At 41.3% G+C, this 11,822-nt stretch overlaps 1 protein-coding gene across 2 annotated transcripts in view; it reads left to right on the forward strand.

The window, feature by feature from the left end:
- Window positions 1–11,822, forward strand: part of cpne5b (copine Vb) — a 148,932-nt gene that overhangs the window by 97,038 nt on the left and 40,072 nt on the right. For both annotated transcript variants that reach the window (XM_074670096.1, XM_074670105.1), the window contains one exon: window positions 11,091–11,194. In XM_074670096.1, the coding sequence (XP_074526197.1) occupies window positions 11,091–11,194 (104 nt within the window). The remainder of the gene's footprint in view (window positions 1–11,090; window positions 11,195–11,822) is intronic.

The following is an 11,822-nucleotide window of genomic DNA, read 5'->3' on the forward strand; positions in this document are numbered from 1 at the left end:
CTTTCTTATTGTTGCTGCTGCTGCAAGGAAACTTGGTGGAGAAAAAAAGTTGGTCGTTAATAACAGCATTTTTTTTTTCTGAAGCTCTGATGTGCCGTAGTGAGTTTTCAAAGACTGCAGATTAGCCTTTGTATGGCCTGTAGTGGCTAAAGACAGCTACCAAGTGTAAGTTGGTTGGTTTGCTGGCAATGCTTTTCAAAATAATGGTGAAGCATGATTGAAAGTCTGTTCTCTGATATTTTTTTCTCCATGCATCAGAGTTGGGATAATTTAATCATATACTAAAAGCTAAAGCTATGGAGCGCAGATGGCCTAACGGTCTAAGTCACGCTCCGTGAGGTTCGCCCTCGTGCCTGTGGCCTCTTTCTTGCATCTCACACCCCACTCTCGCTCTGTTTCCTACTCTATCCACTCTCCTTGTCTCTCTGATTAAATGCATAAAAAGCCCCAAAAATAACTATACAAAAAAAAAAAAGAAAAGAAAGAGCGTAATCAATCAACAGTTTAACCCATAGCTTAGAATCAGACTCACAAATTTTGTATTTTTAGTTTATGTGTAGATGAGAAAAATTGCAAAGGATTTACGGTGAGTGCGGTGTTCAGACTATTTCTTATCTGACTGCAGCTCTGAGAAAGAAAGGGAAAGAATAATTTTTGAACTGCTTCTTGGAGACAAACTGAGTATGAATATTACATCATATATCCCATGCTGTTTGACCCTGCACTCTGGACCCAACACACTCAAGACTTACTTTTAAATTCTTTATCAGTTTCATGCCAAAGGTCATTTCAGATTCAATAACTTGAAAATGGACACAAGATAAGGTTTATCATTCAAAAGACCCGACTTTCACCAAAAACGCAAATGGACAAAACAGCCTGAGGAAGCTTGAGGAACGGGAATGCCAATTGGCAAAAGACTGTCTTCCCATGTGATCAAGTTTATGAGGCACACAGTAATCAGTCTGAGTGTACTGGAACAGTCCTCCAACTGTGTTTGCTTCATATTCAAAGTTTTTGCAGCTATCTCAACACCATGAATATGAAAGTGGGCTTATACAAATCTGATTAACTCCCACTTGAAAAACAATCAGAACATACAAAGCACCTTCTCCATGAGGCTGACTAAGACTTGGGTGAAAATAATGAGTTGGGCAATTTTTTTCGACACAAAACAGGCTTCAAAAAGGTCAAAGGTAGGTAAGCCAGCATTGGGTTTCTGACAAATGAAGCCTATCATATTTCAAACAAGACACAATTCTTCTTGATTAAAAATAAACAAAGTCCAGATGGCCTATTAGCCCGTTATAAATCTACTTTTATTTTTCACTTTGCAAAATGTCGTTTAAATAGCAGCCTTTTTTAGTGGGGACTTGAACCTCCACAGATAGTTTTTGGTGTTTCTAACAGAATTAGATATGATCTAGACGTTAAAACCTCAAGTGGATAATCATGGTGAGGTCCTTTGATAAGAATATCTTTGAATTCAAGTATGAAATTTCCTGTTAATGCTGACAGCCTTCTGCTGCACATCAGCATAATTATTTTTCATTGTCAAAACCAAGGATGAACTAAATCCCAAATCAGCTGCAGCTTGCTGCAGCAAAAATAACCCAATCTTGTCCTTGTGGGACTTCTTTTTTTCCTGCAAGATATCCAACAGGATATTTGAGTAGAGGAGAGTGGGAGCTGAGAGGAATAATTTTGCCTGAAGCATTTGTCTGTGTTCCCTCTCACTTTTAGATAGGGACCATCAAAAGAAAATACTGCTACAAATTAAGAAGCTGGATTGTTGTGCACTGTTCATCGCCACCAACAGCAATGGAGATGTTCTTTGACTAAGAGAAAAGAATTTGGAGTGCATCAGTCCTGAAATTGGATTTAATGCAAAAACTAACCTTAACAGCTACAGTAAATCAGGATTCTGGGACATCCAGCGTCACGTATCACATCATCAGCATGGGCCTGAGCCTGCTGTTAGGTACAGCCTTCATAGCATGTAGGACATTACATTAAAGGCAAAGACGTTTGGCAGTATTTCATTGTTACGCCAGCATTCATAGCTAATTTTGATATCTACAAAGTCAATATTTTGAGGTATGGTGGCAGCATAACAATACGCAATCGAAATAACAATCACAAATCATTTTTTTCTCTGATTTCTCTCCAGGAAAACATGCTGGAACACCTAACTCCTCAACAAAGTTACTCATGATGAGCTCCAGCACAGAAACCCCTGCATTGGGGTCTAGTCACACCCTTCTCTTTCCTTTGACTACCCTCCTACCACACATTATCTATTACCTGCCAGCGCATACTTAGAGGTTTGATGTTTTACAGCAGTGTAAAAAATGCCATTGCAAGTTGGAGACAGAATGGGTGCAGATTGTGGAAACAGTTCATCAAGTTCATTTTTTTGTTTCACAAAATTTGAAAGCCTGATGTCGCCTTGTACGGCAGTGTCATTATCACAGATTAGCTAAAGGCATTTGGGAGAGACTTAAAATCCCTGTTGTAGCTTTGATTACCCATGACGCATTGAGTCACTCTTCAGAATAAAACGCCAGTCAATGAGAATTTCCCTTCAAAGTGAATGCATGAAAGTAGTATCAAAGCATGTAGGCTGTGAAATCCACTGAAACTGATTGAAAAACTGATTTTAAAATTGATTGATAAGCAGAAAAGATAGCAATAAAATCTTATCAGTACAAATGCCATGCATGTATATTCATGCGTGACTCCTGGTTTTAATAATAATAATAATAATACATTTTATTTATAGAGCGCTTTTCAAGGTACTCAAAGACGCTTTACATAGGTAAATATTTAAAAAAAAGCATATAAAATAACACAGAAGATAAAGCAGGAAGAATCAAGACAAAATAGACAAGAACAGCCAAGTAAACTCAGAGACAAATCAGACATTAAAAGCATCTTTAAAAAGGTGGGTTTTGATGAGTTTTTTGAAGGTGGAGAGGTTGGGGCATGTACGGATGTTTAGTGGTAGAGTATTCCAGAGGGTGGGGGCAGCAACAGAGAAAGCTCTGTCCCCCCAGGTTCGGTGCTTGGTGTCAGGTGGAACGGCGAGGAGGTGGGCTTCAGATGATCGAAGGATTCGAGAGGGGGTGTAGTGGTGGAGCAGGCTGGAGAGGTAGGAAGGGGCCTGGTTGTGGAGGGCTTTGTATGTGAGGAGGAGGATTTTAAAGTTTATTCGCTGTTTGACGGGGAGCCAGTGAAGTTTCTGGAGAACAGGAGTGATGTGATCTCGGGAGCGGGTACGAGTGAGCAGGCGGGCAGCAGAGTTTTGGATGTATTGTAGTTTATTGAGTTGTTTCAAGGGGAGGCCGTAGAAAATGCTATTGCAGTAGTCGAGTCTGGAAGTGATAAAGGCATGGATGAGGGTTTCTGCGGTGGAGAAGGAGAGAGATGAACGAAGACGGGCAATGTTTTTTAAGTGGAAGAAAGCAGTTCTGGTAAGTTGGTTGATATGGTGATCCAGAGTGAGATGGGAGTCAAATAGGATACCAAGGTTGTGTGCATGTAAGGATGGAGCAAGGGAAACGTTGTCGAGTGAGAGTGTAATGTTTTTTGTGGTAGTGGTGAGGGATTTTGGGCCAATGATCAAAAGGTTAGATTTATCACAGTTCAGTTGGAGGTAGTTGGCTTTCATCCAGGATTTGATGTCTGAGAGGCAGCTGGTCAGGGTGGAGAGGGTTGGAGCAGTGATGGAGTTGGTGGAGATGTACAGTTGGATGTCGTCAGCATAGCAGTGATACTGAAGACCATGACGACGGATTATTTTGCCAATGGGAAGGATGTAGAGAATAAACAGGAGGGGACCAAGCACCGAGCCCTGGGGGACGCCATGGGTCAAGGGAGCTGTGGTGGAGGTACAGTTGTTGATATGAATGAACTGGTATCTGTCTGTGAGGTATGATCTTATCCAAGAGAGTGCAGTGCCGGTGATGTGTAGGGTTGATTGTAGACGGGAGAGGAGGATGGTGTGGTTGATGGTATCAAAAGCTGCAGTGAGATCAAGAAGGATGAGAATGCTGAGGTGTCCAGAGTCTGCAGAGATGAGAAGGTCATTAAAGACTTTGAGAAGAGCTGTTTCAGTGCTGTGTTTGGGTCTGAAGCCGGATTGGAATGGTTCGAACAGGTTATTGGAAGAGAGGTGGGTTTTGAGCTGGGAGGCAATGGCACGTTCCAGTATTTTTGACAGAAAAGGGAGATTTGAGATGGGGCGAAAGTTGGATGGGTCGTCTAGGTTGAGTCCTGGTTTTTTGGGTATGGGAGTAATGGCAGCCAGTTTCAGAGGTTGGGGGACAAAACCAGAGCTGAGGGAGGAGTTGATGATGGCAGTGAGCAGAGGTGAGATGACAGGGAGACAGTCTTTGATGAGTGTTGATGGCATGGGGTCCAGGGTACAGGTAGAGGTATTGATTCCTGTCATGAGGATGCGCAGGTCTGCCGAGGACAGTGGGGAAAACTCGGATAGGGGCTGGGTGGTGGAGAGTGGGGAGCCAGGTGGAGAGGTGGGTAAGGTGCTAGAGGTGTTGAGATTGCTGTAGATGGTGTCAATTTTTGTTTGGAAGAAGAGAAGAAAAGATTGACATTTTTCAGCAGTAAATGTTGAGGAAGTGTTGTCAGGTGGTTTGAGGAGGGAGTTTATTGTAGTGAACAAAGCCTTCGGGTTATTAGCACCAGAGTGGATCAGGTTGGAGTAGTGGGTGGACCGGGCAGAGTGTAGTGCATCTTTGTATTGATGAAGGTGTTCCTTGTAGGCTTGAACGTGTACTGATAAACCGGTTTTGTTGCAAAGTCTTTCCAGTTGGCGTTTACGGCATTTCATACGGTGGAGTTCAGTGGTAAACCAGGGGGCAGAGTTTTTGAAGGACACTGTTTTGGTTTTGGAAGGGGCGAGTTTGTTTAGACAAGAGGAGAGTGTGTTGTTGTAAAAATTGACCAGAACAGAGGGGTCGTCAGATTGTGGAGGAGGAGAGGTGGACAGAGTGTGTGTGAGAGAGGCTGAGAGAGCTGTGGGATTTATGGATTTGAGGTTTCTGAAGGTTATTGTCCGTTTTTGTTTTGGGGTAGGGAGAGGGATGTTGACTTTCATGGTGATAGCTAGGTGATCAGAGATGTGAAGATTATGACTTGATATCTGTTGCAGGTGGATGTTGGTGGAGCAGACCAAGTCCAGAGTGTGACCGTGGGTGTGTGTGGGGAAATTGATATGTTGAATAAAGTTGTGACATTGTAGAAGTCCGAGGAAATCAGTGGCAGATTTGCAGTTACTGTTTTCGATGTGAAGATTGAAGTCGCCCAGGAGAAGAACAGAAGGAGAAATGGCACAAAGTTGGATTACAAGGTCAGAGAAATCACAGAGGAAGGAGGGATTTGGCTTGGGAGGGCGGTAAATGATGGCTGCGACTAGGGGGGTTGGACCAGAGAGCTTAAAGGCTAGATGTTCAAATGATGACACAACAGGAATGGTGATGGCAGTTGTTTTGATGTTCTTCCTGTAGATCACAGCAGTGCCGCCCCCGCGTCCATGTGGGCGGGGTTTGTCCATATAGGTGTATCCAGTGGGGGTGGTTTGGTTGAGTGTGATGAAATCCAGGGGTTTTTGCCATGTTTCAGTGATGCAGAGGAAGTCCAGGTTATTGTCCGTGATGAAGTCATTCAGGATGAGGCTTTTGTTATTAAGGGAGCGGGTGTTGAAAAGGGCCAGTTTCAGTTGACGGGTGGAGTTGACAGACTGCACGGACCGGGTGAGTGGGCGGAGATTTGCAAGATTCACGTGATGATTGTATTTCTGATGTAGAGCGGGAGTGCTGCGTGGCTGGACGGAAAACCTGTGTGTGGTGAGGATCGAAATTGGGTGAGCAGTTGGTACAGTTGATGTGACTGGGGGTTGTGACACGGATAGCCAGAAGGGGGAGCTCTCACAGGGACCGATGCTTGGAGGTTGTGACATAGAAGAAGACGGAGGGGCGTGTGAAGGGAAAGTAAACAGTCACGCAGGTGCTACAGAGTGAACGGCATGTTGAATGTTAGCTGCAAGTTTTCGGATGCCCAGAGAAGAGTGATGGATACCGTCTGTTCTGTAGAAAGTGTGCCTGTTCCAGAAGAGATTGAAGTTATCAATGAAGGCTATTTTGTGGGAGATGCAGGATGACTGAACACTTTTATTCTGTCATGCCCTCCCATTTGATCTGCTTTTTTTTTTTACAATAACAGAATAAGAAAATCCACTGATCTGATTGACTCATTGCCTCTCTTTGTGCTTTCACCTGCTGTTTTTAATGCTTCTAAATTTCACTTCACATTGTGCACTCTATTAGAAAAGCTGCAGCTACTCACTTTAGTACAGAGCAAAAGGCAACAGGTTCTCTTGGTGAAAGAGGAGATGACAAGTGAGATAAATAAAATATCAAACAGAGCAAATGGAAAACCTGAAGCAGGTTGAAGTGGAGAGGATAGAGGACGCCTTGAGTGTGAAAGGAAAATTGCTGCTGCTCCATTCTTCTCACGAACACGAAAAGCAATCTCTATTAAATGCTAAACAGCAACAAGACAACATAAATCACAGACTTCATGTCCTGTGGCTCTAAACTGGGAAAGAACTCGTCTTAACTATACATTTGCTATTTGGGGAGTTGCACATGTAAAAACAAATTGAAACCACAGGAAATTTAGTTCCGTATGAAAGGACAGTTTTGGACTGTGATCTGTACTTATAAATGTTCACTGACTTTTTTTTTTCCCATCTCTTTTCTTTTCATTAGTGAACCCTTAACTCTGTCTCTGTCTCTCTCTCTCTCTCTCTTTCTCTCTCTCTCTCTCTCTCTCACACACACACACACACACACACACACAGATCATCTTCCCTGTCCCAAACACTTCTTTATTACTCCCCGGAGGGTGTGCATGTGTCTCTCTCCAGCCTGGCCCCCCTCTTTAAATATTGATACCCTGTTTCTCTCCGTATTAGCAAATGGCTGTTGATCACAGACCTTTTGCGAGAGTGTGTGTTCGTGCCACAGAGCCTTAATGAGGCAGGAGCAGATGCATATTTAATATCCGCAACACATTCCATCACCATAAACGCTTTTATGTGCCTATTCACTCTGCAGAGATTTCCTTTTGTGTCCTTCCACGCGGAGACTCAAGAGCACAAACCCTGCCAAAGTCTAACTATGAACGTCAAAACCTGTCATTACACCGAGGGCAGTGTTACAATACGGTTATTTTAATTCCTGCTGCCTCAAACAATAAACGTTGTATTCATGTTTTATTTAAATGGTTAGGTTGAAATGACACATAAAGCTGACAGGTTGAACAAATTCTGAACCCATTGCTTCAATTCATCTTAGTCTTTTAGAATAGAAGAAGCAGTGAAAGTGCAGCCTAACAGGTTATTTTGACTTATCAAAACAATTCATGGAGATTTGCTATTTAATTTGATTGTTTGAAAACAACAGGAAATGACATTTAATTAAGAAATGGTTCTTGTTCAAGGACTTGCATTTTCATATAGCAGTTATTCTGCAGTGGTCCATCCAAACTTGAGAGTTTGTCTGTAAAATGAAGAGTGAGGTTACGTTAGCTCTGCTTGGTGAGGTTGTAGTTGGTAGATAAGCTCTGGTAGGACATATCCAGGTTCACTCACATCATAACCAGGATTCACTCACATCACAAGTTACGGACACGTCTCAGCACACCAGGCTGAAAGTAGTGCTAAATACAGCCGGTACTAGGGTGCTAGTGCTCATGGGAGAATTGAGTCTTTATCCCCGGTAAAACACTACTGATTTCGGATAGACTTCACAGCCCCTTTAACATTACCAGGTTGTAACGTTTATCGTCATCTATGAACCAGAACAAGTAGCTAGATTTAATTCTGTAAATGAGGTGACAGAGTATGCAAAACTGAATTACATTGTTAAAGGATAAATAAATCAATTATCCCTGTCTATCCCTCTTTTCTCTTACACTTTCTTTTTCCGTCATTCTGTCATTGTCACAAACAACCATATATCAGCTGTTAGTTATTAATGCAAGACTGTAGTATTCCTAAATCTAGTGTATGGGAAAGAGAACAGACTGTTTTCAAAAACTGAATTGCACAAAGGTGGTATAAATGAGTCAGTTTTTGTTTGTGGATACTTAAGATCCCAGGTGCTTCTTTAGCAAATATTACACAGAGCAACAAACATTTCTCCACATTATGAGTCTTCAGAATTTAAAATATCATGTGCACAGCAAGCTTGAACACTGCTTTTAAGTCTTTTAGAGCAGTGAGTCACAGTCAGCACTTGTTGAAATAGTAAACACACATGCAAACGCACACGCACACATGCATGCGCACATGCACAAGTTATCTTGTACCCAGGGACAGAAGAAAAGAAGCAACAGAGATGAAATGAAATCTGTTACTGCAGCAAATATTTCTTCTCTCACATGTTCAGATGACATAAACATTCGGCAGCCTGTGTGTCACTCAGCTCCCAGCACGGGAGGATTAAAAGAGAATGAAACAGAGTGAGTCTTGTGTGTAGGAGGGTTCTGCCAAATGGCTGACATGTGGTGTGTTTGTGTCCTCGGGCTGAGGGCGAAACACTGATAAAGTTCCCTTCTCTGCTGGAGTGGAGTGGATGTGCTCCTTAGTGTGTCAGAGGGAAATGTGTTGCTGCATGGAGCCTGGCTGTGGGTGATAAAAACACCGAGAGGACACCAGGGCGAGATGCACACAGGAATTTAAATGGGCATCTGCATAAGTGTGCAGAAATGCATGCACAGTTTGTCACCTTGCACACATTCTTCTGCTGATCCACCACTCAGCGCACAGCCAGGCGGAAGGTGCAGGCTGCAACATTAAAAAGCTATTAAGTGATCATTAGTGGCAATGTGGCTGCCCGCTGGAAGGCTTTGGGCTTTAACAGCAAACTACTGTTGTAGCATCTGAACATACTGTAATGAACTCTGTGTGTTTCACAGATAGGCGACAACCTCTATTAGTACAGCCCTGACCGCATGGGGAAAGCCAAGAAATAGTAAAGAAATGGTACAGCTGTCAACAGTATGATTTGTGTGTGATTGGAAACTGTGCAAGGTATCATGATAAATATCTGGTGGAGAAAATATGCAATCAGGCTTATTTGTTTCACACAGAGAAGGTGTACTACAGAGAAAGATGAAGCCTATTTGCAGTGAAAATTTATCCCCAAGCACCTGCATGTTTGTGTTATTAAATACACAAACTATTTTCAAAGCTGTTTTTTTCTCTTGAATCTGCTGAAGCTTTAGGTCACATTCAGATGTTTTTAACTGTCCATCTAAAATTCTGTGCAAAGAGTTCTGTTGTCAAGCTTATGATTCAATCCATAATCAGTCAGTTAATCGGTAAATGCCAAATTGCATCGACTGATTATTGCCGTAATTACTTGGCAAGTAGTTCAGTTTAATAAGGTCATGTTAGGGCTTTTCCAGAACTGGAGAGAGGCACCATGATGTTTGTCAGATAGAACATAATGAGAAGCCACCGTAGTGATAATTATCGTTACCACTCAAGGTTCAGAAAACTGAATTTAACAAATTTCAGGCTGAGAAAGCAATAAAGTTTAATTTGAATTTGGACTTGTGAACACGTAATGACTGGAAGGGGGAACTCTTATGGGTGTCAGGGGTGTGCTGGTGCACAGGTGAAAAAGTAACATAAAACCTTCACGACTCTAAGAAATAGATACAGATGAATTCCCTGCACAGGTTGTAAAAAAGAAAAAGAAAAAAGGAACAAAGGAAGAAGCTGGCAGCGGGGGTGTTAAAAAGAAGTGAAGTTGTCAGCATACTCATGGCCATATAAGCCACATGCTGATGCTGTTAGCTACAAAGCTTTATCCATTTTGGCCAAACCAACTAAGTGGGAAGAAAACATAACTCTGGTTGTATCAAATCAAGATAAAACAAAACACGTATTTGAAACATCCAGAGCTTTCCATTTGTCTTTTCAGGTATGGGAACAGGTTAGCTCGATGACAGTCACTTGGTACACAGCTAACACTGATGAGCTAGAGTGGGTGTTAGGCTGGATGCCAGAAGTTCAGGGAGATGGAGAATGTAAGTGGGTGACATTCATATGACACAGATTAAAACAGTGAACAGTTTTATGTCTACACCCACACCCCAAAGTGTGTGAGTAAAGAGACTTTATTTCTTTTCTTTTCTTTGCTTTGCTTTGCTATTCTATAACCTGACATGAAACATACTTTTTGGCCTTTTGACTCTTTCAGCCATTGTTTTGAGATTTGTGGGTATTTGTGTGGGATTTTTATGAAAATAACACTAGTTTAACTGTTCTTACATTCCTGGTTTAACACATGTAACAAAAACTGTATATACAACTGCTGTGCACATTTAAAAAACAAATCATACAGGAAAAAATTTTCATGTGCCTGATGTCAGAAAGTGTCAGCTATGCGGTTATCTCAGAGTCAAGTCTACGGTTGTGCAAAAACCAAACAGACAGAGGGTCATTTGCCTAGTGCACCTCCATTTTGGGAGTCACAGGTTGAAAAATTTGGGAAACCTTGAAGTTGGCCACTATTCGGTACTGCTGTATGAAAAAAAAGATACGTAACGTCAGTTTGCTGACATATTCTACCACCAAAATGTGGTGAAAATATAGGAAAAAATATAAGAGTAAAATAAAATAAAATAAAATAAAACAAACACAAAATTAAAACAAAACTAATTTAAATTAATTTAAATTAAATTAAATTAAATTAAATTAAATTAAATTAAATTAAATTAAATTAAATTAATGTAAAGCAAAAATGTAGGTACAAAATGTACTAGTATGAATTAAATTAAAAAGGGCATTCGTTACATGTAATGCAGAACTGACCAGCAGGACAGTTAAGGGTGAAGTGGCAGTGGTACAATGTTATTTTACGATAACTGTCTTGACACTTCTTGAGTTTATTCTTTGGCATGTGACAAGTTCACTTACTTACATTCATGTTCATTCTGTAAATTAAACAAAATGTCTCACTTCTCTTCTTCAACTTCTCTCTGCTTTTCTGCAGGACAGTGCTACCATGCAATTCTGTGCCAACAAGCTGGACAAGAAAGACTTCTTCGGCAAATCGGACCCTTTCATGGTCTTCTACAGAAGCAACGAGGATGGAACGTGAGTGCTTACTGTGATTGTTTTAGGGTTTGAGTATTTTCAGAGGAAAATGCAGATGTGGGTGCTGCTAGGGGACAGAGAAAGTCTGGGACAGTTATTCTCCTGAAATTTACTGTGTGACAGTTGCTGAGATTTCTGTTACCAAATATCTGCGGCAAAGAAAAAAACATTAATGCAATAAGGCAAAGTAAATTGGCCCTATATGAGAGACTTGAATTCACTATCATAACATAAGAGAAGGCCGTTCAAAGATGCAGAGAGGTTACTGAAACATAATAGGAAATCAAAATGGAACTCATCTGGGAGAGAAGAGGCAAAACAGAGGTAATAGTAGAGGTAATACAGTAATGTAGAGTAGAGCAGCAGGTTACTGATGCATATACAACACAACAGCAGCAAGTATTCTGTTCACAACACAACACAACTCCCATGACTCTGCCTTACATAAATGACTCAGAGAGAGCAAATAAAAATTCAAGACAATTACTTCAAAAAGAAGACGATAGGAACAAGAAAAAACTCTCTCTGCATTTTTCCAACAATAACAAAAGCACTTGGCTTTGAAGCCAGCTCATGTACAGATGCACAACACGACCACATCTCGCACTTTTTTACTCTGAGTGATGTT

Source organism: Halichoeres trimaculatus, unplaced genomic scaffold (assembly GCF_033239565.1).
Source record: "Halichoeres trimaculatus isolate MK-OKI-2021-1 unplaced genomic scaffold, fHalTri1.1 fHalTri1_scaffold_1, whole genome shotgun sequence".
NCBI classification, from domain to species: domain Eukaryota; kingdom Metazoa; phylum Chordata; class Actinopteri; order Labriformes; family Labridae; genus Halichoeres; species Halichoeres trimaculatus.